Below are 26,597 nucleotides of genomic sequence, written 5' to 3'. Positions count from 1 at the left end.
GTTATGTCTATCTGGGAAGGCAGAAGGACTTCACCCCAGCATCACTCAGACAGGTGGAAAGGCCCCTCAGGCAGGGCATCATGTTTGTGAGGTTCTACTCTTGGCTGTTCTTTTGGGGTAGTGTCCTAGCCCATTGAGAGCTGCACATAGCTGGGCTGTGCAGCACAAAAAAACACCATGGAGAATGTGGAATTGAATTACGCCTGGGGCCATCTTTCCCCTTCCTTTCTAATAATGCACCTGGGAAAGAGCTCTTTATAATGCCAGGCAGACTCCACTGCACAGCTGTCCCTGGTCAATTCTGCCAGACCCAGGGCAGGAGTCTGGGGTGGGCCTGCTCTGGGGTCCCTGTGAAACAGGAGAAATGCCAACCATTAAACAATTATAACTCTGGATATTTCTAATAATATCTGAAGAGAAAAACGGCCAAGCAGATGGAGTCCGACAGAATGAAAAATGAAGGCAGCTAGGGAAAACTGGGGAAGGCAAGCCCCAGGGTGTGTGTGGCTGGTCACGGCTGAGGACTGAGGCTGGGGAGCCTGGAGAGTCCTGTCCGTCCAGGGTAAAGGTTAGGCCAGATGGAGACTGGAGGGCCCACACGCATGTGGCCGTAAGTGCCGACGCTCTCACCCTGCCTCAGCAATGTGCAGCTTATTTTACTAGCACTTTATAAAGAATCTCTATCAGTGTGGTTATATGAGGCAATGGGCAGGGAACTTGATTCCTGTTTTATAGATGAGAGTATATCCATAGACATTAGGAAACCTGCTCAGGTCCACGGGAACACAGTCGGAAGAGCAGGGCTTTAACCCCACTGTGGCTGACCCCTGCCTACACTGTCAGGAGCATAGCAAAGAAGGGCAGCTCTAGAAGCCCTAATCCTGTCTTCACTACTGCTCTTGGTGCTCCGCAGTGTCAGGGGCCTTCCGCAAATGCAGCTCAGCACCTCGCCCCACAGACCCCAGCTCTGCAGGTCCCAAGCAGGCTCTTCTGCTCCCACACGCTACACGAGCACACATCCCACTTGTGCCTGCCCTCACCAGACGCTCTCTTGGCCATGTCTGTTACTTCGAGACCACTGGAAAAAAGAGCTCTGTAGCAAGTCTTCATGATCAGTTAATTCCATCATAGTGCCTCTAGCCTATCAGTTCTCTCGTTATGTATTCATTTATAGAGCAGTGTGGTGGAGTTGATGCGTTAAGAGGAGCTTGCGTGGAATCTTGTCTTCTGCCACTTCCTCACTGGCTAAGTAAAATATTTACTCCTTTTTAGTCATGGCAGCAATGATGGCAGTCACTGTCCGTCCGAATTTTACATTTTAAAAATTTATTTATTTACTTTTTTTTTTTCCAAGACAGGGTTTCTTGGGAAGCCCAGGCTGGTAGAACTCAGAAATTCACTTGCCTCTATCACCTGAGTGCTAGAATTAAAGGTGTGAGCCACCACTACCTGGTTCAATGTCACCTTTTTAAACATCTCCTTCAACAATGTAATAATGCCAAGTGGTATATAATGTCTCTGTTTCATATAGGAGAAAACTAGGAACCAGACATGGGGAATCAATATTAGGGGTTTCCTCTACCTGTGCCCTTTTATGGGCAAGGCCAGCAGGTACTGGGCACTCTAATTCCTTATGGATCTCTGAGACTAGCCTCTCACTGGCTTAATGTTTGTTGACTAAATTAACTCTTGGTATGCCTGGGACTGCAAAAATGCAGGCTGATTTTTATCCCTTTTACAGAGGACAGTGTGTCTGGAAGAGACTCAGTGCTGCAGGTCATTTCTGCCACCCTGGGGGAAAGGCTGCTGTTCTCTTCTGAGCCCACTAGGGAGCCTTACGCATCCTCTCTGCAAGCAAGCTCTTGGCATGGACTTGGTATGCGCCTCTGAGGTAAGACGGAGGGCTGTAGCTGGGATGGATGTGCTGAGAGAATATGGCAGTACCTGGATACCTGAGGCACAAGGGATATAACAGGGCATTCTGGGAAGGCTCTGGTATGTGAAAAAGTAAAGAGGGAAAAGGACTGCCTACTCTCAACCCAGAGCTTTGCTTCTCCCCAACTGAAGCTCAGAGGCAGCCTGGGCTCACACTTATTGATAAGTTCCTTTATTTTTAAATTTATTTTTATTTATGTGTGTATGCCATGAATGCAGGTAGCTGGAGGACAGAAGAGGGTGTCAGACTCTTGAAGCTGGAGTTATAGGCATTGTGAGCCACCCAATGTGGGTACTGAGACCTGAACTCAGGTCCTCTGGAAAAGTAGTCAGGGCTCTTAACTGCTCAGTCATCTGTCCATTCCCCTTCTAGGTAGGTTCTAATGGTCTCATGTGAGGATTTTCAAAGTAACCTAGTAATCTGGACACACAAGTATTCAATGCTGTGGCATTCCAGGGGGAACCTGCCATTTGGAGCAATGCTCAAGGTTGAGTGTCACCCTTGTGTCAACTAGCAGTATCAAATGGTTCTTGTAGCCAGGTTGTGGTGGCCAACACCTTTAATCCCAGCACTCTGGAGGCAGAGGCAGGTGGCTCTCTGTGTAATCGAGGCCAGCCTGGTCTTCAGAGGGAATGCTAGGACAGCCAGGGCTACACAGGGAGAGGGAGAGGGGAGAGGGAGAGGGAGAGGGAGAGGGAGGGGAGAGGGAGAGGGAGAGGGAGGGGAGAGGAGGGAGAGGGAGAGGAGAGGGAGAGGGAGAGGGAGGGAGAGGGAGAGGGAGAGGGAGGGAGGGAGAGGGAGAGGGAGAGGAGAGGAGAGGGAGAGGGAGAGGGGAGAGGGAGAGGGAGGGGAGAGGGAGAGGGAGAGGAGAGGAGAGGGAGGGAGAGGGAGAGAGAGAAAAAAAGGGCTCTGTCTTCATTTACCTCTGTACAGCTTTGCTCAACCTTTGTATAGCTGTGGCCCAACCCTAGGAAACAATTTACACAAGGTAGGGTCCTGATCTCTGAGAGAAAACCACAGAAACACAGTAGATATCAAACCACTAATGTAATGACAGGAGTTCACAAGAAGCCCAGAGGGCTGGCCCTGAGAACTGGAAGACATTTTGGGAAGGGCAGGTCCTACTGCAGAAGTGCAGTGGAAGCTATGAATTGTGTGAGGCAGTGCAGGGGATTCAGAGAATCTGCTGGAACCTGGGGGAATGTCTTTGAGGCCCATGTCCTTACACAGACACAGTTCTGAAGCTGCCAGGTATGTGCAGGCGGACCTACTGCCCACCCAGAATATCAAAGGTGAAGGAATATGCTGCAATTAATGACCTCACTAGAGTTCCCTTTCCAGTATGCTGTGAGCTACCATAGGCCACAGTACCTAAGTGAATTAATTTTATAAGCTGCTTCAGTGGGGATAACACAAACATGTCTGGTCTCTCACAAGGAACCTCAAGTCCATTGCTCCTGAATTGGGTTAGGCAGTGTGTAGGGCTGGGTTGGAGCCTCGTTACAGGAAGGCCTAAAGAACTATAGGCTGATAGGGCAGCAGTGGCAGAGTCAGGTGGGAAGGCAAAGGCAGGCTGTGGTGGTTGGTGTGAGTGCAGCAAGCGGGGGAAGTGATGGAGGTTGGCAGCCACAGTGGCAGTAGGTCCTTTACACCATGTTAGGACAAGGGAATGATTTAGATTTGTGTGTGTGTGTGTGTGTGTGTGTGTGTTTAAAAAAGATTTATTTATGTGCATTGGTGTTTTGCCTCTGTGTGTCAGATCCTCTCAATCTGGAGTTAGACAGTTGTGAGCTGCCAAGTGGGTGCCAGGAATTGAACTGGGGTCCTCTGGAAGAGCAGCCAATGCTTTTAACCACTGAACCATCTTTCCAGCCCTAAATTTGTGTTTTGTAAAGATCACTCTGGCCTAACAGGGACACTAAGGGAAGGAAAGGAGGCCAATAGTGGTCAGATCAGAGAATCAGGATGTGATGGTTGGTACTGTCAGCTTGACAGGGTCTAGACTCACCTAGGTGACAAGACTCTGGCCATGCCTGTGTGAGGGATCATCTAGACTAGTGAATGGCACCGTTTCATGGACAAGCATCCCAAACTCAATAAAAGGAGGACGTGAGCTAACACCAGCATTAACTACTCTCTGTTGCCAACTGCATGAAGGTCCTGTCACCAGGACCCTCTGCAACTACGGACTGTATTCTTCAACTACGGACTGTATTCTTCAGCTATGAGCCCAAATAAAACCTTTCTTCTTTACCTTTGCCTCTTGTACGATATTTTATTGCAGCAATGAGGTAACTAAATGAAGTACAGGAAAAGGAAGAGAGGTCTGGTTTGAGAACCGTAGAAGAGAATGACAGAACTTGATACCTGAACTGTATGGGGTGAAAAGGAGGGATGGTGGAGCCAAGAAAAAGTGTATGTTTCTATCTAGGAGTCCAGTGATTGGAGGCCTAGTTCTGAACACGCTAACCTGACAGCCTTTCTGAGGTGAGTGGGACTTATGCTTAGCTCCCAGCAAGTCTGACAGCTAAGACATCTTTCATCACTTGACCCAGACCAGCTCAGGGTTCTGGAAGGAGAGACTCACTTTCCATACCCTTGTGATAGTAGGCTGGCCTGGTGTGTCATGTGATGACCCTAACAGACAAGAGCGGCCATGGGGGTCTGGTTTGCGGGCTGGTACTTGAGCTCCTCCATTTGTAAGGCAGTAACTGTGCGCCATCCTTGCTAGAGGCCCCGCAGCTGGGGATCACACTGATAAATTCACTGTATTACTTTGCACAAATCAATATCCCAGCACTTACCAGGGGTTGATGTGACCGAAATTGGTTTCAGCCAATTCGTGAGGGTAATAAATGGCTATTTATCAAATCAATTCATTCTGTAGCACTTCTCTGGCTGCCCATCCTCATGGTACCCATGGGGTGCCAGGCTCTGTCCCCCTCTATGTAGTCCCTAGCACACATTCAACACTAGTTTAGAGAACCCACCGAAGCCTGACATAGCCTCTAGATATGCCCACCCTCCTATGCCTGCTGGGGTCCTAGGGTGCCAAGGCTCTGGGCATTGCTTGCTTACCACAAGTTCAGACCCAGAAAGTGCCTCGTGCTGTGACTAGGCCACTGGGCTGCTTATTCCTTCTTTTGCGGATCCAGAAGCTTTTGGGGCTGGTCATAGAGGAATGAACTCAGTGCAGGGCGTTCTCAGTGTGATCCTAGCTGCAGGGCTCATCAGCAAGGCAGAGGCACAATAAACAAAAGCCCAAAAAGGCACAGCCCTGGACAACCTGGACCCCAAAGGATCATCAGAGCCTTGGCAGGGCCAATCTATACAATGGGGCAAGGAGTGGGACTTTCTGACAGCCAGTTTACCACTGACTTAATGGGGAGTTCAGAAGACAGAAGAGGGGCTTTGAGAGACGGTAGTTCCCAGGATGCATATTCTAACAGCTCTTGGAGGCAGAGAGCAGATCACCCAGTCTGAGCCAATTGCAATGGATGACAGTAAGACAGGCATCAGAGGTCAGCTCAGTGCTGGGGAAGAGGCAAGCTGGGACTGGAGGCCCAGTTACAGGTGAAAGAAATGGAGTACAGGGCCCAACCCAAGACAACATTTTGAGGATAGGACTAGGTTGTGTGGCACAGACAGGAAAACATGGGCTTCTGAGTCATGGGGTATTGATGTCGGTACCTCGATATAGAGGCAAGGGAAGTAATATCAAAGAAGCTGGAGTGCACAGAGGAAAATGTGAAACACTGTTTCTGAGAAGCTTTTTGGCTCCTGGGCTTGGGAGGCTGCTGAGGAGTGGAGGCCAGAGATTAGGAGAATGCCTATTGGAAACGGGTTTGTAAGACACTCAGTTGTTGTGAGGGTAGCTGTAGTCCAAGTCCAAGTGGATGTGAGACTCCAACAAGTAGAGTGTTCTGTTAGGCCTTCAGCTGCGATTCCCATCTCGTAGGTAGCAGCTGGAGACAGAACTAGAACGGAGCATCCAGGTGCAGACTGGGCCCAAGTGGTGGCTCTTCCCAGCATCTGCATGACTCCGACTTACAGATGGGACGGCAGCTTTGGTCCCTAGGTTCCATTCGTGTGCTGAAAGTCAGGCCCCTGATGAGGGTCTCATGAGCTCTCATGCTACATGAGGATGGTAGAGAAAGATTGGGCTCACCATGTCTTGGGGTAACTGCCATTATTTTCTAGTTACTCCCTAATGTTTCCCTAGAATGTGCCAAAGAGGGCAGATGTCTAGATTCCAGCCTGATGGGGTTCCTTCTTAGTAAGCAGAGCCTGGTGAGTCCTGAGCAGATACTGAGGTGCGTGTAACGGGATGAGATACTTAGAGAGAAAAGGGCGGCCAGTCAGGAGGACTGGCAAAGACAATGTAAATAGAGAGTTAGACTCTAGCTGAGCAGGAGGACTGGCAAAGACAATGTAAATAGAGGGTTAGACTCTAGCTGAGCAGGAGGACTGGCAAAGACAATGTAAATAGAGGGTTAGACTCTAGCTGAGCAGGAGGACTGGCAAAGACAATGTAAATAGAGGGTTAGACTCTAGCTGAGCAGGAGGACTGGCAAAGACAATGTAAATAGAGGGTTAGACTCTAGCTGAGCAGCAGGTGGCCTGACGGGAGCCTGTTAAAAACATGAAAAATGGGTTCTGACTCTACAGGTGTAAACTGAGGCCTAAAGCTATGGCCCTTGCCCAGAAAACATCCTTGGAGAAACACATGTCCCAAGGGAGACCCCTTAGTCTGGACAGGAAACTGCTTCCCTGCCTCACCTGCCTTAACTCCCCCTGAAACAGGTCTGAGTTGTAGAACAAGGTGAGGCCCCTGCCTTCAGTGGCATATGCTATGCACATCTGTTGAAAGAGAGCTGTGCTTGGCAGGGGCTTCAGGATGGCAGTAAGCCCTATACCAGTGGGAAGACAGAGTTTCTTGGGATGTTTTCTGTAAGATCCAGTCATACAGCTACTGGCAAACCATTCTCAGTTTAGGACTGAGTCCTGGGCTAGCTGGCATAGAGGAACTGAAGTTTTGTTCTAGCTCAGCTCCTATCCCTCTGAGTCTCAGGTGTCCCACCTTAAACTGGGAGATGAGGCTAGGGGAACAGATGACGAATAGGGGTGTTTGGTGGTGACCGGCTCACAGCACTGCTCTAAGGACTAAAGGAGCTTAAGACAGTGTAGGCAGAGTACTCCTAGGTAGTACTCAGCAAACAGTAACTCTGAATATAGACTGCTACAGTAGTTGCCCCTTTCCCACCTACTGGCACTGAGGACAGGACTCACCAGCACCAACGGTAGCGATGGCACTCTCCTGGCCAATGATGTGCTCCTTCAGTCGTTGCTCCAGGGGGAAGCGGCGCCGTTCTTCTGCCTCACGCTTCCTCTGCTTCTCCATGTACTAAGGGAAAAAGAGCAAAGGTTCAGGGAGGCGGGAACCTGCAGATACTGGTGCTCCAAGGGTCCTGCTCTGCCTTATGACCACCGGAGATACTTCAGGTCACTCCAGCCCGCTGTTCAGGAGGCAGAGCCTCAGCACAGACAGTTCTTGGGCAGAACCGACTTTCCTCATGGCTTGAGAGCGTGAAGTGCTTACTGTACCTTTCACTAACAACACTCCTGGAAAAGAGTTTGCTACACTCTTTTTTTTTAAGTGCAGACTCCAGAGTGCTTCTTATAGGCAAGCTCTAGCTGTCTCTGGCATGCTCTGGCCCAGCAGCAGCATGTGGTCTATGTCACTGTCTACAGACACAAGAAGGAGAGAACTGCTAGACAGGATGGTGTCGACACACAGACGGGAAGATACACAAATATGGGCTACTTGGGTGTGGCTTTCCAGGGTATAGGAAGGAGATGGTAAGAAAGTAGAGGACTGGTGACCAGGGAGTTGGGGCTGCAGGAACTTGGTGAGGACACATTCACTGAGGCAAACCAGACAGATCCTAACTGAGAAGCAAATGCCAGGTCTTCAGGTGCCTTTTCTCCCCAGGTCACAGTACCATGGGCATCTTTCTTGGAAGAGAGCTGCCAAGGTAAGGCCCTGTCACAAAAGTTGTGTTTGCAAATTGTTCTTGTGGGTAGAGTGGAAGAAAAATACCTGCTGCTTGGGTAGTGTTTTCCTGTTATAGTAGTGACCTTGACAGAAGTTAAAAAAAATAAATAGCAAACAATCCAATTTTGGCTGTTGCTATCAGTCTGTAACTGAAAGCTCCCATCAGTCCTCGGTTTCATATGGAGCAATAATTCGGCGCTGATCCCAGTGGAGTGACACTTGCCGGCTGGAATCCAGAGTGTCACTGTGCAACTCCCTCAGGCGCCACATACATCACCTGGCTCTGCCAACTCCAGCCATATATCTGCCTCTTCCTCCTCCCTGTCCACAGCCATTCAGCACTCAGGCCCACTGGGCTGGAAGGTACTGATGACAAGTCTCTCTCTCTCTCTCTCTCTCTCTCTCTCTCTCACACACACACACACACACACACACACACACACACACACACACACACACACACACACAGAGTCACTCTCATACACACTCGCAGGGATGGTGCCAACTTGTTGGACAGACCCTGAAGGAAACGGATTGGCTGGGCGCATTTACACACCGCTGTGTGCCAGGCACTGTATTCAGCTTCGTCCAGTGTCTCAATTTTCAGAGTCACCTCCAATCTGAAGTTGGGCTCTTCTGGCTCAGGATGAACCAATTATATGGCAGAAGAACAAGCTTTTCTATAGACAGATATGAACTCCAATGACCTCATCCATTTAAGAGCTAGAGACCAGGGTAGTCAGAACCTCTCAGGATCTCAGTTCCCTCACCCCATCATGGAGCTGGTGCTCGCACCCACACTTTAGGATGCTTGAGGAGGAAATGAGAGAAGCATGTGGCAGAGCCTGGCATGCAGGAAATGTGGGTTGGTAGTAAGTGGTAGTCAGGTGACTCAGATGTCTTCCAAGCACCTACCCTTATGAAGCGCTGAGCACATTTTCTCTCTTCCTTTCCTTTCCTCCCACAAGTGGCAACTGAGCCTAGGGTCCTTGCTCATGCTGGGCAAGCACTTTACTCTGAGCTGTATGTCAGCCCTTGGGTAAACGCTACTTCCCACCAGGTGCTGGGTCTCTGTGAGCTCAAGGCTAGCCTGGTGCTCAGAGTCCCAAGACAGTCAGGGCTACATAGAAAAACCCTGCATCAAAACAAACAAACCAACCAACAAACACAACAACTATTTCCCTTTATTCCATTTAGTATCCAATCAGCTAATCTGGTTTTTTTTGGGAGGGTAGGGGGGTGGAGCGGAGTAAAGTACAGGACTCCTTTTATTTAATTCGATCAGAGGCAGAGATCCATAGACTAAAAGAAGAGGTGCTCTAGCTTTAGTGCCAGAGAGATCCAGGAACCAAGTCCACTCGGATGCCCACTGCCTTGGAAACACCTCTTAAGGTGCCCTCTCTTGGTACCTCAGTGTGCGGGTGCTGTCTCCACAGGTCCATTTTCTGGAGACACCCTGACTACTTGAGGCAGCCCTCTTTGGCCATCAGTTTTCCTTACATGACATGGAATTCTGTCTGCAATATTTCCATCTATGGGGGCCTCACAGCACACACCTTTCCTCTTGTGTCAGGCAAAGCCCGAGGAGACTGTATTCTGCTATTTGAACTGAGGTATCATGGTTCCCTGAGTACTCTCTAGAAAATACTTCTTCCTAGAACTCTCCTTTGGAGTCAAGATCTTATGTTGCTGTAGAAGTCCCATTAATTTCTTGGACAAAGGGCGAGAGTTCTAATTACTATGAAGTGAGCACTGGGGGAGAGTCTGAATGAACTGGGTGGATTTTGGGAGCTTCCTAGATGGTGTTGGGAAAAGGTTCCATTAGAACTAATCTCTTGCTTGTGTTGCACATCTGAGAACCTGTTTTCAACTCCCACAGCCTAGAGTTGGGGTAGAGCACAGACTCCTGAAAGTTGTTCTTTGACTTCCACACTCGTGTGCATCATGAAGTACATGAATATGTATTTCTAAACATATGTATCATACACACAACTAAAAGATGTATTATACTGGATATTAAATGAGGCTATGTGTAGTGCTGTCTGTTGTTTTGCCAAGGTGTAAAAGAAATCATCTTTTAGTTTGTATTGTTTTACACTACTAGGGCTTGAACACTGGGTCTTGTCAATACTAGGCATGACCCACTTTTTAAGGGCAACTGTCCTCAGCCAGCCTTGTAGAAAGTTAGTCAGTAGGAAAAAAACCAAACCAAACCAAACTGGAGAAGGAAAACACTTGCTTTGTATTTGTTCAGCCTGGGGGAGAGGAGGAGCTCTGCATGGCTGCTGCGCTTGGCTCTTGGAAGGCACGTGGGGAAAGGCTACAGAACTGAGTTCACGGCTCTGCTTTAGTGGGGTTCCACTTATCTTGAAGACATGGCAGGTAACAGACGCAAGGGGGTGGACTGAGCGGTCCTGTGAATGGGGCTGCCAGGAGAGCAGGTGTGGGGAGCGACCATCTTAATAAAAGCCTGGAACAATTAACTTCAGATGCTCTCACCTGGAGCTGGCAGCAGCCTCCCCCATGCTGCATCTTGGCTGGCTGATCGCAGCTCCTGGTTTCCATCAGTCTTGATTTAATATGGCACTCCTGGCTCTGAGTGCATTTACAGGAAAGGGCTGGGAGGCCTGCTAAGCCTGCCTCACTCAGAGATGAGTGGCAGGGCTGAGTGGTGCAACAAGGGAGGGCTTTGGGTAGAAGTGTATGATAAGCATCTTGATTACTGAGCATGACTTAGGTGACAGGTTTGACAATGAAGCTGGTAAGGAGAGGGCCGCTGTGGTGGTAGGTGGCCAGAATAAGTCCCTGAGCAAGAGTGGGGTTGTGAGGTGTAGAGGAACAAGCCAAATTTGCAAACTCTCTTGGAGATGTGAGGCCATCAGAGATACTGGCTACTCTGTGCCCTTGGGTGTTCCTCATACTTCTGACTCCTAAGTCAGTCTGAACTTAACTCCTGGTCAGGACATTTGACTGCCTGAAATGTGGGGACAGGAAGAACAATGTAGGAAGAACAACACAGGGGACTAGCAGGTACAGAGACTAGGGTAGGAGAGATGACAACACAGGAATCCAGGGTATCCAACACAAAGAAACTGCCCTGTTGAGGCACCCCAGCCCCACATATACAGATGTGCAGCTTGGTCTTCATGCAGGTCCCCCAACAACTGGAACGGGGGCTTACCCCAACTCTGTTGTCTGCCTATGGAGCCTGCTCCCCTAACTGGGCTGTCTTGTCTGGCCTCAGTAGGAGAGGATGTGCCTAGTCCTGCAGTGACTTTGAGGTGCCAGAGAGGACTGGTTCCCAAGAAGGGGCTTCCCCATTCTCAGAGGTGAAGGGGAGGGGCCACATGAGGGGGAGACTGGGAGGAGATGTGGGGGTTGCAATCTGGATGTAAAGTGAATAAATAAATTAATGGAAATAAAAAAGAGCTATGGATGCCAATCAAATGGAACAGGTGAGAGGGGTAGGAAGGGACTTGAAAGCTTCTTGTACTAGCCCATAAAATACACTCTAAGTGAAGAGGGCTGGCCACAGGGCACCTTCCACAGTCCACTCTCTACCTTTCCAGTCCCCTCCCCTATTTGTGCTAGAGATTCACACACCTTTAATTCCAGCACTCGGCAGAGGCAGAGAGAGAGAGGCAGAGGCAGAGAGAGAGAGGCAGAGGCAGAGAGAGGCAGAGGCAGAGGCAGAGGCAGAGGCAGAGGCAGAGGCAGAGGCAGAGGCAGAGGCAGAGGCAGAGGCAGAGGCAGAGGCAGGCAGATCTTTGTGAATTTGAGGCTAGCCTGGTCTACACAGAGTTCCAGGACAGCCAGGGCTGTTACACAGAGAAACCCTGTCTCAAAAGACAAAGCATAACATCTCATCTCCCAATGTCAACCCAGAGGTCCCCTGTCCTTAGCTGGGACTGGGCCTTCTTTTGCAGGCTCCAGAGCCATCCTGCCAGGGGTGATTTCAACCACTGCCAAGAGACCTGGCTTACATTTCCTTCTGTGATCTGACCTGCACGTGTCTGTGAATGGCTGGTTGGTTCAGGAGACCAGAGAGAAAGTGAGAAGGGGAAGCAGGAGCTAGGAGAGAGTTGGATGCTCTCAGACTCTGGGCATGTGATGCTGACAATCCCGTGATTCCTGATCGTCCATCCCTTGGATAAAGTAACTGCCAGGTCCTCCCATCGCCACTCTTCCCTTTGTAATCAGTACTTTTTGGGGAGAGACTTTGACATAAAGTGAAATAAATATCCTGTCACTCTGCAAACTTTAGTCTCTAGTTTTGGCCCTCACTGACAGGTCTTGTCTGATGTGGGGCCAGTGATTTGATCCTCATAGTTCTATGAAGTTGACTGTGTCACTGTCTTAGGGAGATTAGTGAATCCAAGCCAGCTCTGCTGGTGGCAGGAGACACAGATCATTAACCAGGAAGGCTGCCTCTAAGTCTGTTACTTTCTACCTGGTGACGAGGGAAGGCACCCATCTTCACTGAGTTTAAGGTCTAATTATGGAGATGAGATTGAAAACACAAATTTGCTCTATTTGTTTCTACTTCTGGGCTACACAGTAAAATAAATACCAGAGGGTGTTCTAGCAGAAATATCTAATGAGTTGAATCAGAAGGAAACAGTAGGACATTCTACAAAATTACCAGCCTGTATCAGCCTGTATGTGTGACAATGGCAAGATCATGAAAAACAAGGGGAGGCTGGGAGACAAGTTCTTTCAGAGGAACATGATGACTAAATCCAACATGGACCCCAGACTTCTTCCTTTGTAAAGAGAATACTGGGGAGCTGGGGAATCTGAATACCTGGAGGGTGACTTAGTATCAGTGATTTGATATTTTGATTTTGGTGACTGCTCACAGTATATAAACATGTGGGCTGAGTATGTTGCTCAGAGGTACTGCACGTGCTCAGTGCTCCTGAGGTTCTGAGTTCAATCCCTAACCACAGGGAAAAAAAAAGCAAACTCCAAAAGTAAAAACAAAACTGGGTGGTGATGGTGCATACATTTAGTCCCAGCACTCTGGAAGCAGAGGCAGGTGGATCTCTGAATTCTGAGTTCAAGGCCAGTCTGGTCTACAAAGTAAGTTCCAGGACAGATAAGGCTACACAGAGAAACCCTGCTGGAAACTCCCCCAACCCCCAAATCTTGCTTTAAAACAAATAAACAAAAGCAACAAAATCCACATACACAGGAGAGTAAAGAATCAGCATGAGTATAACCTTAAAATATTTACTTTATGTAATATATAATTACATTAATTTTGTCTGTCCACCCATTCATACACACATACAACCACTGTGTTAAAATATTAACAGTTGGGCATCTAACTGAAAAGTTGATTGAAACTTGTTACATGATTTCTGAAATTGGAACAAAATAAAGGGGAAAAGGCTAGGAATGGGCAGGCAATGAGATGATTTCTTTATCAGGAGTGTTTGTTTGTGAAAGCACATAAACCGTGTCTCTGATATGCATTCCTGTCTTATAGGAATATATTTTAACAATAAGTTCTTGAAGGGGTGGAGGAGAGAACTCATAGTCAGCACCTATGTGGCCCACAGTGGGCTACGGAGGCAGCAAGCAGGTGGTTGTGCTGAGATGTGCAGCAGAGAACATGGCACACTGAGCAGGCTGCTGGGAGGAAGATGTACCCGCCCTACCCTCCTGGGTGCTCCCCCCAGCACTCCTGCATAGTTACACTCAGGTCTGGTGGGAGCACCCAGGTTCTCTGCCTGGGATGTGGGCCCAGGGGAGCACCACATCTCCAGCTACCCTGCAGCAAATGAAAAAACACAGAGCCAGAGATTATGCTTGTGATGCTGCCACTGGGATATGCAAATAAAATATATAGGACGGGCCTATCTGCCTAATATTCCTGCCAATTCATTCTCTGGGTGTGATTAAAATGAGCAATAAATTCCTCGTGAGTCTCGGTGGAGTGAGGATCTGGAGAGGAGCTGCGGCTGGCATGCGCGCATCCCCCTCAGCTGAATATTCATCATGGGATAGCTCCCCATATTTTTGTTTTATCTGCCGTCATGTGCAGAGATGTATTTCTACCTCACTCTCATCCCTTAGTCAGGACATGAAGATGGTCTAGGCGTTAAGTATTAAACTCTCCATGTACTGAAATCATTCAAAGTGAGATCTAGGCTAACCCCTCTCTAAGCCTGCCCTGCTCACTCTGCCAAAAGAAGTGCAAGCATTCCGGGGTGCCCCACCCCTTTGCATCCCTCCTGAGGCAGGGTTGGTTTTTGTTTTTTGTTTTTGAGTTAAGAATGCCTGCTTCTCCCACAGTAGGACAGCAAGCTAGGGACAGTGGCTGGGCCTCTCCCACTTTGGATCTTCCCAGGAGGTAAAAGAAACTCAGACCTGGAGAACACTGAGACCTAGAGAACCTAAGAAGTCATTTTGAGAAAATCATTTCGTCCGATTAACGGTGACAGATCCTAAGAGTCAGCGATATATTTTAAGAGGAGGAATAAAGTAAAAAAAAAAAAAAAAAAATCAGGCTTATGGATAATTTTAAATATGTGGAAATCATTAATAGTAAGGGGAGAGGGGAGCTTTCAGAATCACCTTCTGGGCCAGGCAGGTAACACAAATGAGGTCATAATTCAGAAGGGACACGACAGCAGAGTCTATCCCTCAGCCTGGCACAATCCCATTTGCCATCTGACAATAGATGGAGAAAATTCAATGCCACAAGTCCTGTGTCACAGTTTTGGAAGTCTGGTTGGCATATAAGACATGGTTGCCAGTAGGTTTAGGCAGAAAGGGCACCTATGTAAAGAGACGTAGATAAAGTCTGGAAAGAGTTAATACACAGAGGCACATTTAAGACCCTCACAGACAACCTGGTTTTATGTCTTTCTTTCTTCCCATCTGTGGGACGGGTATTAAGAGTGGCTGCATGAGTTCGTTACGGGAATACAGAAAGGGTATGTCACGAGCACAGCAGTACCTGATCAGTACGGCTAGGAATGGCATGTGAAAAGCACTTATACGCAGGCAGCAGGTTAGGATACTTTTATGTGCGACTGGGCTGGGAGTTGACCTCTCTTCCAGGAAGCCTTTCTTGACTAGTAATACCACTGACTCATCTGCCTTCTGTCCAGCTGTCAGGCAACAAGCTCCAGGAGTGACTTACTCATCTGTTTTTGGCTATCTAGCCCACAGTCCAGCACAGAGCTGTCATTCAGAAACAGGTGAAATAATATTAAATTCTCCCCATCTTACTAACTTCCAAATCTTCCGTAACCAGACATATAATGCTGATACTCACAAATTTTCTACAATGAGCATAATTTAAGTAGAGAATGGTAGATCAAGGTGGAAGAGGTCTGGGTAGTGGTGGAGTGCAATGCAGGAGGAACAGAACGATCAGATCAGATCAGAGCAGTAACACTGTGCTGGCTAAGCTTTGTGTTAACTGGGCAGGTCACCTGAGAGGAAGGAACTGCCTCCATAAGAGTGAGCTGTAGGCAAGCCTGAAAGGCATGTTCATAATTAATGATTGATGAGGGAGGCCCAGCTCACTGTGGGGAGTGCCATACTTGGGCTAGTGGTCCTGAGTCTTTAAGAAAGCAGGCTGAGTCAGTCAATAAGCATGGCTCTTGCCTCAGGGGTTCTCGTCCTGTGTAAGTTCCTCCTCTCATTGCTTTTGATGGAAGTGTGAATAGAAACCCTTTCCTTCTGGTGTTGGTTTTGGTCACCACAGTGGTTTTCATTACCGCCACAGAAACCTTCAGACACTCACAAAAGATACACCCCGAAGCCAGGGCCTCAGTGCCCTCCAAGTCTGAGTCACTGCAATTGACAGTAGAGCCTGAACTCTTAGGGGCAGCTCTGCTTACTGACAGCTGAAGATGGAGCTCTGCTCTAAAGCAGTGCTTTCCCCACAAAAATCTGCTAGATTTTGCAGTTTGGTGAAAACAAGCAGAAGAGAAAGGAGAGACAGAACAACCTACCCAAAGACCATCGATGTAGACAGCAGATCAATGAGGTGGAGATGTGGAGAGCCTTGGCCTTCAGGATGGAGGGGTCTCAACTGGTTGATGTCTGCACAGAGCTGATACTAGAGAACAGACTTCTGGCTGTGAAGCTATGGAGACTGGTGGCCTCTAAGTGGTGTTGTGCCTCCCCACAGAAGCAAGCCCTTCTGCTGTGGAAGAGCTCTGACACTGAATGTCTCACTCCTCCCATTGAGAGCACTCCTGCACTTTGGAGTGAGCAGCTTCTCCTTGCTAGCCAGATACTCCCGTTGTCTTCTGCTTTTACAAGGCAAAGCATTCTGGCCACCATACTGCTGTCCTCGACAGATGGAGTCTCAGGGTTCAACATTTGCTGACATGTGCAGCTGCCCTTGGAGCTCTAACAGGGTCTGCCTGCACAGAAGAATCCGGCCATCAGGTTGTTCACTCTGGTACTAGCTGTGGTACTAGGCTAATACTATGGCCCACCTCCCTGAGGTAACACACTTGGTTAAGTGGCCTTCAGTGGCTCCAACCACCTGTGCTGACACTAAGATGCTTGTCCATTCTGAAAGAAATCTTTGCACAACCAGTTGCCTGTCCTATGTCAGGCCACATGACACACCACAGGTGTTCTGGCAAGTGCAGTACTGTCTTTCCTTCTAAGAGGAGATGAGGGGATACAGTACCGAGGCTACCTGGAACCAACAGAAATCTCATCAGAGCATGTGGGGAAGCTGACCTGAGTGGCAGGGCAGCTGCTCTAGGGCATGCAATCTGAACACATGCAATCTGGAGGGGGAACAACAGCCCCTTGAATGTAGTAGCTCATTTTGGTCCAATCTGGATGGGCTATGAAAAGCCAGCTACCATTTCTTAGCCCATCCCTTCTCTTGAGGACACTATCCTAAGACAAGGAGTAAGTGAGGGTGACTACCAAGGGGTTCCAGCTCTCCTCGTCTTCAAGAACAGTGGGATTACTTCTTTTGCCTCTTTGATTTGATAGGCTCTTATGGTTAGTTCTGGCCCATGAGTTGTGGGAAGTAAAGGGTCTGACTTCCATGCTGAAGAGTCAGCTGTGGCGTGTTGCTATGGTTGTAGAGGTCAGAGGGCAATTTTGTGGAGCTGGTTCTCTCCTTCTGCATTTTTAGAGATCCAACTCAGATTGCCAGGCTTGTGAGGTAAGTGCTACCTTGTCAGCTCTGAACTGAAAACTTAAAGACACTCCAGAGTATACTTTTCCTTTGGTAAGCAACCAGCAAATGAGGCTGGGGTAGGGTAGAGGGAGAGTATGCTTTAAGGGTGAGTGGGGTCTGAGTGCCCTTGCTGAGCAGAGCCTACCTTCATCTCCCAGCAACAGTGAACATCAGCAAAAGGCAAAGCAAGCCTTTGTTGTTCAAACCACTGAAATTTTGGATGACCGCCAGCAGCACAGTCCACTCATCCTGATGAATATGCACACAGATAGCCAGCTGAATCTTAGGGACTCTTGTTTAGTGTTTTTTCTTTTCTGGAGTGTCACTGGGGTTTTGGTGAGGAAAGCACTTGTCCCAAGGCTGTGTAGGCATTTCAGAGCTTGGCTAAGAACCCAAGCCTTTGGTATCTCAGACTGGCAGAGTATCTGCCAATAGGTTGGACCTGTCATACTGAATTACCTCTTTGGACAATAACTCAGTGTCAGAAAGAGCAAAGACCAGGACTCAGAAGCCCGGGATTCCAGGCCAGGCCCCGCCTTGTAGTCAAGTGCACTAGTTTCAGTTTTGATGCAAACTCAATATGGAACCTACAGCACGTCACATCATAACCCTGGCTCCAGTATCTACAAGAGTAAAACAAGCCAGTAGGTTCACACTTCAGAAATTTATATTAATGCTACAGCTGCGTCCTCTTGCAGCTGCCAAGAGGAAAGAGTGTGTGTGATGCATGGGCGACACTCAGGGCCATCTTCCCTTCAACCAGAAAAGGGCCATTTCCCTCTGACTCATTTGTTTTGCTTTCCTAAGATTTCCCATCACAGATCTGATGTCTAGGTTCCTGCCAGATCTGAGATTTGTGACTTGGTTCTTGGATTCTACCCAAATGTACCCAAATGGTAAGTTCTGTCACTGCAGAAGATAGAGGTCTTAGTCTTATTGTTTAGGGCGTTCGAAAGTCTGGTTGAGGAAATAGCATTAGGATGGCGGCATCTCTTGCTTAGGCTCTGGCACGTGTGGGGAGGGTAATGGTTAAGGAGCTATGGTGAGAAAGGATGTTGTCAGAAGCTGTTGGGCATGTGAGGCCTAAGGAACTCATGTTTTATTCAATACTTCATTTGGTTGGTACCTTCTGCTGAAAAGAAGCTAAGAGACCATCACCTGAAAAATGAACATGACAGCCAGGTAGTGGTGGCACATACCTTTAACCCTGGTGCTTGGGAGGCAGAGGCAGGTGGATCTCTGAATTTGAGGCCAGCCTGGTCTAGAAGGTGAGTTCCAGGACAGCCAGGGCTACACAGAGAAACCCTCTCAAGAAACCAGGAAAGGGGTTGGGGATTTAGCTCAGTGGTGGAGCGCTTGCCTAGGAAGCGCAAGGCCCTGGGTTCGGTCCCCAGCCCCGAGAAAAAAAAAAAAAAAAAAGAACCAAGAAACCAGGAAAAAAAGAGTTAATTCTCAGAAGCTGCAAATGGCTTGGGCCTCCCCCTCTACATGGTAATGACCAGAAACCTTGTTCTTGATAAGGCCAGGGCTAAGTGTGAATTTAAACAGACAATAATCAAGGGTTGGCTTGGTGATGCATGCCTGCAATCCCAGCACTTGGGATTGTCTTAAAACTTTTCAGCTGATCTGCAGGCTAAAAAAAAAAAAAATACACAAAGGATCAAGAACAACATGTAGTCTGGGGTCATTTCTGCACAGAACATACTATATATCCTGTGGTTAACTGCATTTGTTTTAGTCTTGATAACTTACTCTGAGAGTGTAGCCATGGCTGTGTAGTAAGACCAACCAAAACAAAAGACCACCTAAGAAGGTGTGGAACCTGAAGTAATTTAAAAAGTGGAAGGTCATGGGGCTGGAGAGATCACTCAGCAGTTAAGAGCATTGACTGTTTTTGCAGAGGACCTGGTTTCTATTCCCAGCACCCACATAACTGCTAACAATTGTCTGAACTCTGGTTCCAGGGATCTAATGCCCTTTTGCAGTCTCTTTGGGGCACTGCATGCACATAGTACATAGCACAGACACAGGCAAAACACCCATAGAGAAGGATAGGAGGGTAAATGATGCATGGAGTCGCCATAGCCTCCTCTCTATTCACCTTGGTTTCAGAAGTTTTCAGAAGCTTCATAACCTCCCCTTCCCGGGCATAATCCAGGGGTGTGTGTCCCATCTCATTCCTCTGAAGGGGGTTGGCTCCTGGCAGAAAAAGAAGGATAAATGGTCAGAGGCTATATGAATGATTAGAGAGTCCCCAGTATTTACGTACAGGTGACTTGAGCACCTCAATTTCAGTATGAATCTCCATGGAAATTTATGAGATTGCAGAAGGAATACAGGAAAAACATATCAAGTTACTCTGGAAGGAGAGCGGTCAGGATAGTAGGGCCTTCTACAACTATTACTACTACAACACCTACACACACCTGCACCCACACCCACAGAGCTAAACATGCTAACAGGATCCGACAAATAAATAAATTCATATACCCAACACAATGCCAACACGGATTCATCCATAAATATTTACATACATTCACTAAAATGTTCACATTTTCCAATGTAACTGCACACAAAGGAACCCTGATTCACAGTCATATAAAAGGTTCCTTCTAATACAGAACAGCCTGACTAGGAACTTCAAGGTCTTATCCTGGTTCTTTCCTATCTTTTATTTTTCTCTTTTGAGACAGAATCTCCTTATGCAGCCCTGGCACTTGTTATATAGAGTAAGCTTGCCTCAAACTCAAAGCAAGCCTTCTCTCTCAACCTCCTTAGTGAGTGAGTGAGTGCGTGCGTGCGTGAGTGAGTGAGTGAGTGAGTGAGTGAGTGAGTGAGTCCGTGCGCACATATGTGTGTGTGTTATAGGTGTGACTCACCACACCCAGCTCTTCTCTCTTTCCTGCCAACCTGAGTCAGCCAAGTGCTCTGGGAGCTGTGGGCATCTCAAGACCTTGGCTCTGGCCTGCTTGTGGATAAAGAGGGTGTGTGCAGAGGACACAGAGCTTGGGTTTCTAAATGCTGGCACAGATCAGCCAGTGTATGGCGTGTACTTGGCAAGGCTTGGAATGACAAGGAAAGACTCTTCTCACTCTCCGTACTGCCAGACTCTCCTTCCTACTGTCCATCTCTGGGCAATTCTCTTCCCAACCCTTATTGTAACAAATGCCAGCTACCTTGTGAACCCTGAGCAGTGGGGCCTGAGGACAGAGCTGGCCTTGCCTCACAGGCACACCTTCCAATGTTAACTGCAGCTGTGGTACTCCATTTCCTGTACATTTCCTTTCTTACTAGAGAAATGTACTCAAGTTAAGGGGAGTTAGGCTAATCACGGCCATAGGAGCATAATGGAGACCCACTCAGCGTGGGTACTGACCACTGTGGACAGGAACAAAAGCAGTTTTTCCAAACCTGCCTCTGGGAACATTTATCTCACATTATAAAACTCCCCCCTCAAGTTCTGCTTCTTTAGATTCCATAATTTAGCAATAACTGTAAACATTCAATAAGTGCTTGCATGTTTAGGGGAAGGAGGTGGGGCATAGGAAACTTTTAAATAAGAAAAAACTAAGTCAGGTATGGTAGCATATACCCTAATGCTGCCAGCACTTGGGTGGCTGACACAGAAGATCCAGGGCAGCCAAGGCTACATATTGAGATATTGTCTCAACAAAATAAACAACAATTACAACAACAACTTCCCCCCCAAGATTATATATGATCTTGTTTTTTATTAGGACAAATATTAATATATATTTTAATATAGAATTCATATCCCATAAACCAGTGCTGGGCAAGTGCTCTACTACTGAACCACATTCCCAGAACTAGAACCCTGGTGCCTGGTGCATGAAGAGGCTAGGAGAGGGTGTCGCTGCAGCTGTGATGAGTCACAACATGGATGCTAGGAATCAGACCCAGGTACTCTGGAAGAGCAGCCAGTGTTCTTAACTGGTGAGCCATATCCCAGCCCTAAATCCACTCTTTTACAGCATACCATTTGGTGTTTAAGCTCAGGTTGTATAACTATTACTAATATCTAATTTACTCCCTTCCCACGAAGAAACCCCATACCAACTATCAACTCCCGCCAAAACAAAACAAAAAGCCTAACCAACCACCCGCCTCCCTCCAATGCTTGACTTTCTCTCTTCGTGGGTATTTCATATAACTGGATTCCTGTGACGTGTGGCCACTGTGTGTGGCTTCTTTCATGGCACAATATTTCCAAGATTCCTTCATGTGGTAGCATGACTGGATAATATTCTGTTCTGTGATGATACCATCCTTTCTTATCTATTTCATAAACAGCACATACAAGTCTCTGTTGTATTTGTGTTTGCCTTTTGTTTTCCTGAGATACTGTCTTGCTACATAGCTCAGGCTGATTTTGAACTCAAGATCTTCCTCATATAGTTCTCCGGGTGCTTAACGGGTATGGGCTATTAAGTAGCCACACCCACCCGCTCTCTCTGAAATGGCCTTGGATACCTAGGCTCAACTATTCCTGCTTCAGACTACTGGGACTAGCTGTGTACACCACCATGACCAACTCTGGTCTGCATGCTTCATGTCTTTTTAGTGATGCCCTGGAGTGACGGTAACAAGAGTCTACAGATCACTACATTTGTTCTTGGCATTTTTTTTTCTTTTTTCTTTTTTTTCGGAGCTGGGGACCGAACGCAGGGCCTACCACTGAGCTAAATCCCCAACCCCTCTTGGCATGTTTTTGTTTTTTCATCTAACATTTCAACCCTAGGGAATCAAAATCTCCAACATACAGACATGGAAACTGGACTCAAGTGCAATCATTAGCAGCGGGCCTATTGTTTTGAGCCAGAAGTCGACCCTGGTCTGGGTTTTCCTAATTTCAATTCTCCACACCCTCAATGATGCACCACTGCTGAAATCCCGCCAATGAGGGGAGTGTCTCAGCAAGGTGCAAGGAGGGATCTTCCTACCTCAGCATTGGTGTCTACTGAGCACCAACCAGTAAGGTAGCCCTCTCCTGCACAGCTCAATGGAATGAGTGTGTGAGTGCTTACCATCATTACTGTTTCTAGTCTTTTAAGAACTTGAGATGCTCAAATAGAGCCTCATTCTTTCTTTTAGATCAGTTGACACTCACTGGACACAGCAGCAGCAGCACTAAGTGCAGAATGGGGACTGTCAAAGCCAATGGGCAGTTTCTTCCTTATATACAACCCCCCCCCCCAATATTTAATTGTGTGTGTGTGTGTGTGTGTGTGTGTGTGTGTGTGTGTGTGTGTGTGGCTCACATGTGCCCGAGCAGGGAGGGGACGGAGGGAGGTGAGAGGCAGAGGAGCTGGTCTTGAGTGGTTGTGAGCTGCCTGGCACGTCTGTTCTCTCTAGCCCCTTCTCCAATGCTCATCTTGTTTTTGGCTTTAGAGACAGCTAACCTTAAACTCATTACATAGCCCACCCCACCCTTGAACTTGATTGAGTCCTGTTATCCTGAATGCTGGAAATCTGTTTTGTTGTTGTTTTAATACCTCCTCACTGTTCTGTGGTAACTGGGAACTTGGCCATTGATTCCTTTGCGTTTTTTAAGACCTCTTCTCAAATTCTCACCTCAGTCCTGTGACCAGTCTTTACAGACACTTTTTCCTGTTTTTAAGAAGCAGGTCTTGAGTTTGGGTCTAGTACAAATTCAGTTCTCCAAGAGCTATGGGGACATGACAGCACAGGCAGAGGCTGACCCCTGTGCTGAAGGATGGGCAGATAGACAAGAACCACAGAGCTCAAGAAGGACCAGAGCGTGTGGGGTTTATTTTCTTGGCATGGCCCTGCTTTCTGGGTGCTGGGTACTGAATGGGATTGGCAAGGTCTGAGGAGCCAGTGCCAGGCAACATTCCTCTCATCCCTATAGCACAACTTTGGCAGGAGCTTCAAGGGAGTGATGGAAAAGCCTCTCCTTTCTCTCAATGCCAGGAGGGGAGTATGTGCTCTGTGCGATGGGGATTAGGAGATCTCCAGGAAGGAGAAGAACTAGAGAAAGGTTAAGAGGAATGGGTGTAGGGGGTGGGAGGTGAGAAAAAGGCAGTGAAAGAAAGAAGAGAGGGCGAGATTAGCTGCTCCAAACAAGTGCTGTCAGTGATCTATATTTGCTTACAGAATGAAAAATGTGTGCCATAAACATTGGCCACTGAGTAATTTCTAGCAGGAGTCATGTCACTTCTCATAAAGCATGGGGTGGGGACAGGTAGGACATCTCTGCACCTGGGTCAGCCAGCACAGGGACTCCCTTTACAGTGCTGGGCCTTGGCTCCAGTCCAGAAGACTCTTGGGTCAGGCTACTTACCAGGAGAAACCAGTCAGGTTCTCCAAGGTTCTCGAGCCCCAGGGCAGCACATGTGCCCACACTTTAGGAAGGCTTAGGCCGGGGCACCTGGATAATGTCCGTCCAATATTACTCCCCCAGCCTCATACCCTCCCTCTGACTTGACTAATTGCTCTAATAATTGATAGAACCTGACTTCTACCACTGATCGATTTCACCTTCACGACCAACGGCCACAAACCATTACACTCCAATAAATAACCATGCTGGGCCTCACCCGGCTGCCCTCTCCGGGAGCATCAGGATGGCCCGTGCCCTGGCCTGACCTCCCCTTGCCTCCCACCCAGGGCCCCTCCAGGCCAAGCAGCTGGTCTAGAGGGTCAGGCCTCTGGGAGCAAGTGAGAGGGCTGGGAGGAGGTGGGAGCGCTAATCGCAAGCCATCCGTCACCTCCCACTGGCTGTCTGGGGCTGGGGCAAACACCTGGAGCACCCTAGGCAGTGTGGTGCAGGACCCCTCCTTTCTCTCCTGCTCCAGATTAGTTGTCCCAGCTTATAATATTTGATAAATAGCAGCCCAGCTTCCTGGCAGCGCGGCTGTGCCTGCCCGCTACAGCTGTGGAAGGTCACTCATTGGGGAAATATGTTTCTGTCAGTGGTATTGAAAAAAGTTTAGTGGAGTGACAGGCCTCAATTTTTCAAATTTTATTAACTCCATCCTCTTAACCATTTGTCTTGAATTCCTTCAGATTCTGGGGGACCTGTCAATAGGGATCGGGCCCAGAAAGTAGGGTAGGGTTGGTTGGTTGTGTGCATGGTGCTGGTTGCTGGCTGACATCTCTTTACCCAGGTAAAGATGGTGAGAGAGGCCTGGCTCACTGGTGCCTAGGGAGCAGCTCTTCTCTGCTCTAGCATCCGCCTTTGATTTGACATAATCACACACACTCCGAACGGGAAAGACCCTCATATGAGCTCTTCTAATTCCCAAGTATTTCCCTCAACTGCATCTGGAATAGAGCATCCCCTGGCTCCACTGACTCCATTTTTTAAGACTGAATCTGTCTTCTCCAGAAAGGCTTCCCGACAGCCCTCCCACAGGCTGTTTTAGGATGGGGTAGTACTCAGCAAAAGGTGGGTACCATCATCTATGCTCCCATAGCCTTCTGCCTGTCTTCCTGCAAGGATTCCTTCCATTAAAGGCTGTCACTATTTCCCACTTTGCTATACACCAGCAGAGGGCCCAGTACAGACGCTTATTTGCCAGGAAAAACCGTCTATTCAGGAGCTATATCTTGAGGCTGACTGAACACAGCTATTTGGTTTGTTGGAAGAGCCTTTCTGAGGGCAAGTGTGTGATATACCCCTTGTTCCTGTGAGCAAGAGTCCTTAGACTCTTGACTGGTCTGGACTCATCTTCATAGATGTTACTCTATCCTGTAGGTGGGAAGAGGAGAAGCACTTCCCCACACGAGCTGGAGCAGGTGGGTGAGGAGTACCACCTGCTGGCTGGCTGCCACTTCTGCCGGTGGCTGCAGTGCTTACTACTACTGCCTACCTCTCTGGATTTTATGAGGACTGAGTAAGACAGAAAGTTTGAATATGGTTGAACAAAAGATGACTGTGATCTCTATAAAGACTTTCTCATCTACTCTTCCTTTTCACATTTACCTCTGCCCCCCAGCTCCCTTTGTCCTGACTTTTAAAATGTCTTTTACTATCTCCAGTGAGCAGTGTATTAGAGATGTCCTTCATGACTAGAGGTGCCCATGTAGACTATAATTTCTGGTAGTGAACTCCCTATCAAGGAAGCTTTCAGAAAGATGCCACTCTCTGATATGGAATCTGCATAGTTCCTTCAGTCCAGAGCCTTACTCTTTGTCTTCCTGATTACCTACATTCTTCAAGGCCAGTCAGTGGCCAGGAATCTCCACTTTGGGTTCTTGTTCTCCTCAATCCCTTTTCTGGTTGTGGCCTGCTACATATCAGTTGTCACAGCTAGTCTACTTATCTCCTGAGGCCAGACAGAGGCAGGAGTCTGAGACTTGAGAGTGACAAAGGAGAAAAAGTAAGGGGGACACTCCTGAGGCCTTAGCTGGAGTGTCCTTTATTCACCACATGATGACCACTGCAACACACAAACAATGCAAACTCTTACAGATTATATATATATATAAATAAATATATATCCCCTAGCCAAGAGTAGTTATAACACATGTGTTCCATGTTGCATTTTCTACTGGCTACACCCATGGGTTTAATCTCTAGCAGTTCAGTGAAGAAAGCAGGAGAGTATTGTTTTCCCACTTTACAGACAGTCTTGGTCGGCTGGAAGAGTAAGAACAGGCGCTAACATTTGCTGGGTAAACAGTCTCATACTGTGCCTGAATAATTCATGACCCGAAGAGAAAACAGGCTCAGAGTTGAAATAATTTGCCTGTGGTCATATAGCAGGCAAACAGGGAAGCTAAGATTTAAAACAGGGATTCAAATCTCTTTCATAAATGTTTGAAATTTTTAAAAGAAACTAGCTCTGCTCCTCTATCCCACCTCAAAGTGTCACCAAAGAAAGGTCTGATGACTTAGACAGAAGAACATCTTTTTTCCCTTCCCTTCCAATGTGCTTAGATGCTTCAGGCCCCAGGAAGACAGCTGAGTTTCTCAATGTGAGTTGGGGACAGACATTTCTGTAGAAAGGGTACCTAGCAAGTCCTCTCTTCTCATTCAGGGTTCCTTTCTGGGCTAGGGAAATGGTGAGCTACAGTAATTCAACTTCCTGGACATCACCCAGAAACCTCTCCTTAATGTCCCCTACCATGGCCAGCCAGAGTGGCTCCACTGTCTTCTGGAGTTTTGGGGGACAGAAAGCTACGTTCCTCATGGCCTCACCCAGAAACTCCATTAGTCCCAGTTAACAAACAGGCCAAAGACTGGCATACAGTGGAAGCAGCAGAGGAGACAGACTAGAGAGAAACCGATAATGTTGGACAGAGGGAGGAGGAGACGGACTGGCCCCTCTCCCTTATGCAGGAGGAGAAGAAGAGAAACCACAGCCCCAGCTGAAAGGAGCAGAAGACAAACTTAGTCCTTGGGCTTAGCAGGTAAAGGAACCTGTCACCAAGCCAGGTTACTAGTATTT

The 26,597-nt window shown here is 47.9% G+C and overlaps 1 protein-coding gene across 2 annotated transcripts in view; it reads right to left on the bottom strand.

The window, feature by feature from the left end:
• Positions 1-26,597, bottom strand: part of Clpb (caseinolytic mitochondrial matrix peptidase chaperone subunit B) — a 132,563-nt gene that overhangs the window by 27,656 nt on the left and 78,310 nt on the right. For both annotated transcript variants that reach the window (XM_032893088.1, XM_032893089.1), the window contains exons 6-7: positions 19,265-19,362; positions 7,226-7,340 (exon numbers count right to left, since the gene is read on the bottom strand). In XM_032893088.1, coding sequence (XP_032748979.1) covers positions 7,226-7,340; positions 19,265-19,362 — 213 coding nt within the window. The remainder of the gene's footprint in view (positions 1-7,225; positions 7,341-19,264; positions 19,363-26,597) is intronic.

Source organism: Rattus rattus, chromosome 2 (genome assembly GCF_011064425.1).
Source record: "Rattus rattus isolate New Zealand chromosome 2, Rrattus_CSIRO_v1, whole genome shotgun sequence".
Taxonomy (NCBI): Eukaryota; Metazoa; Chordata; class Mammalia; order Rodentia; family Muridae; genus Rattus; species Rattus rattus.
The sequence above is the reverse complement of the archived record's forward strand: the minus strand, read 5'-3'. Positions and strand labels throughout refer to the sequence as shown.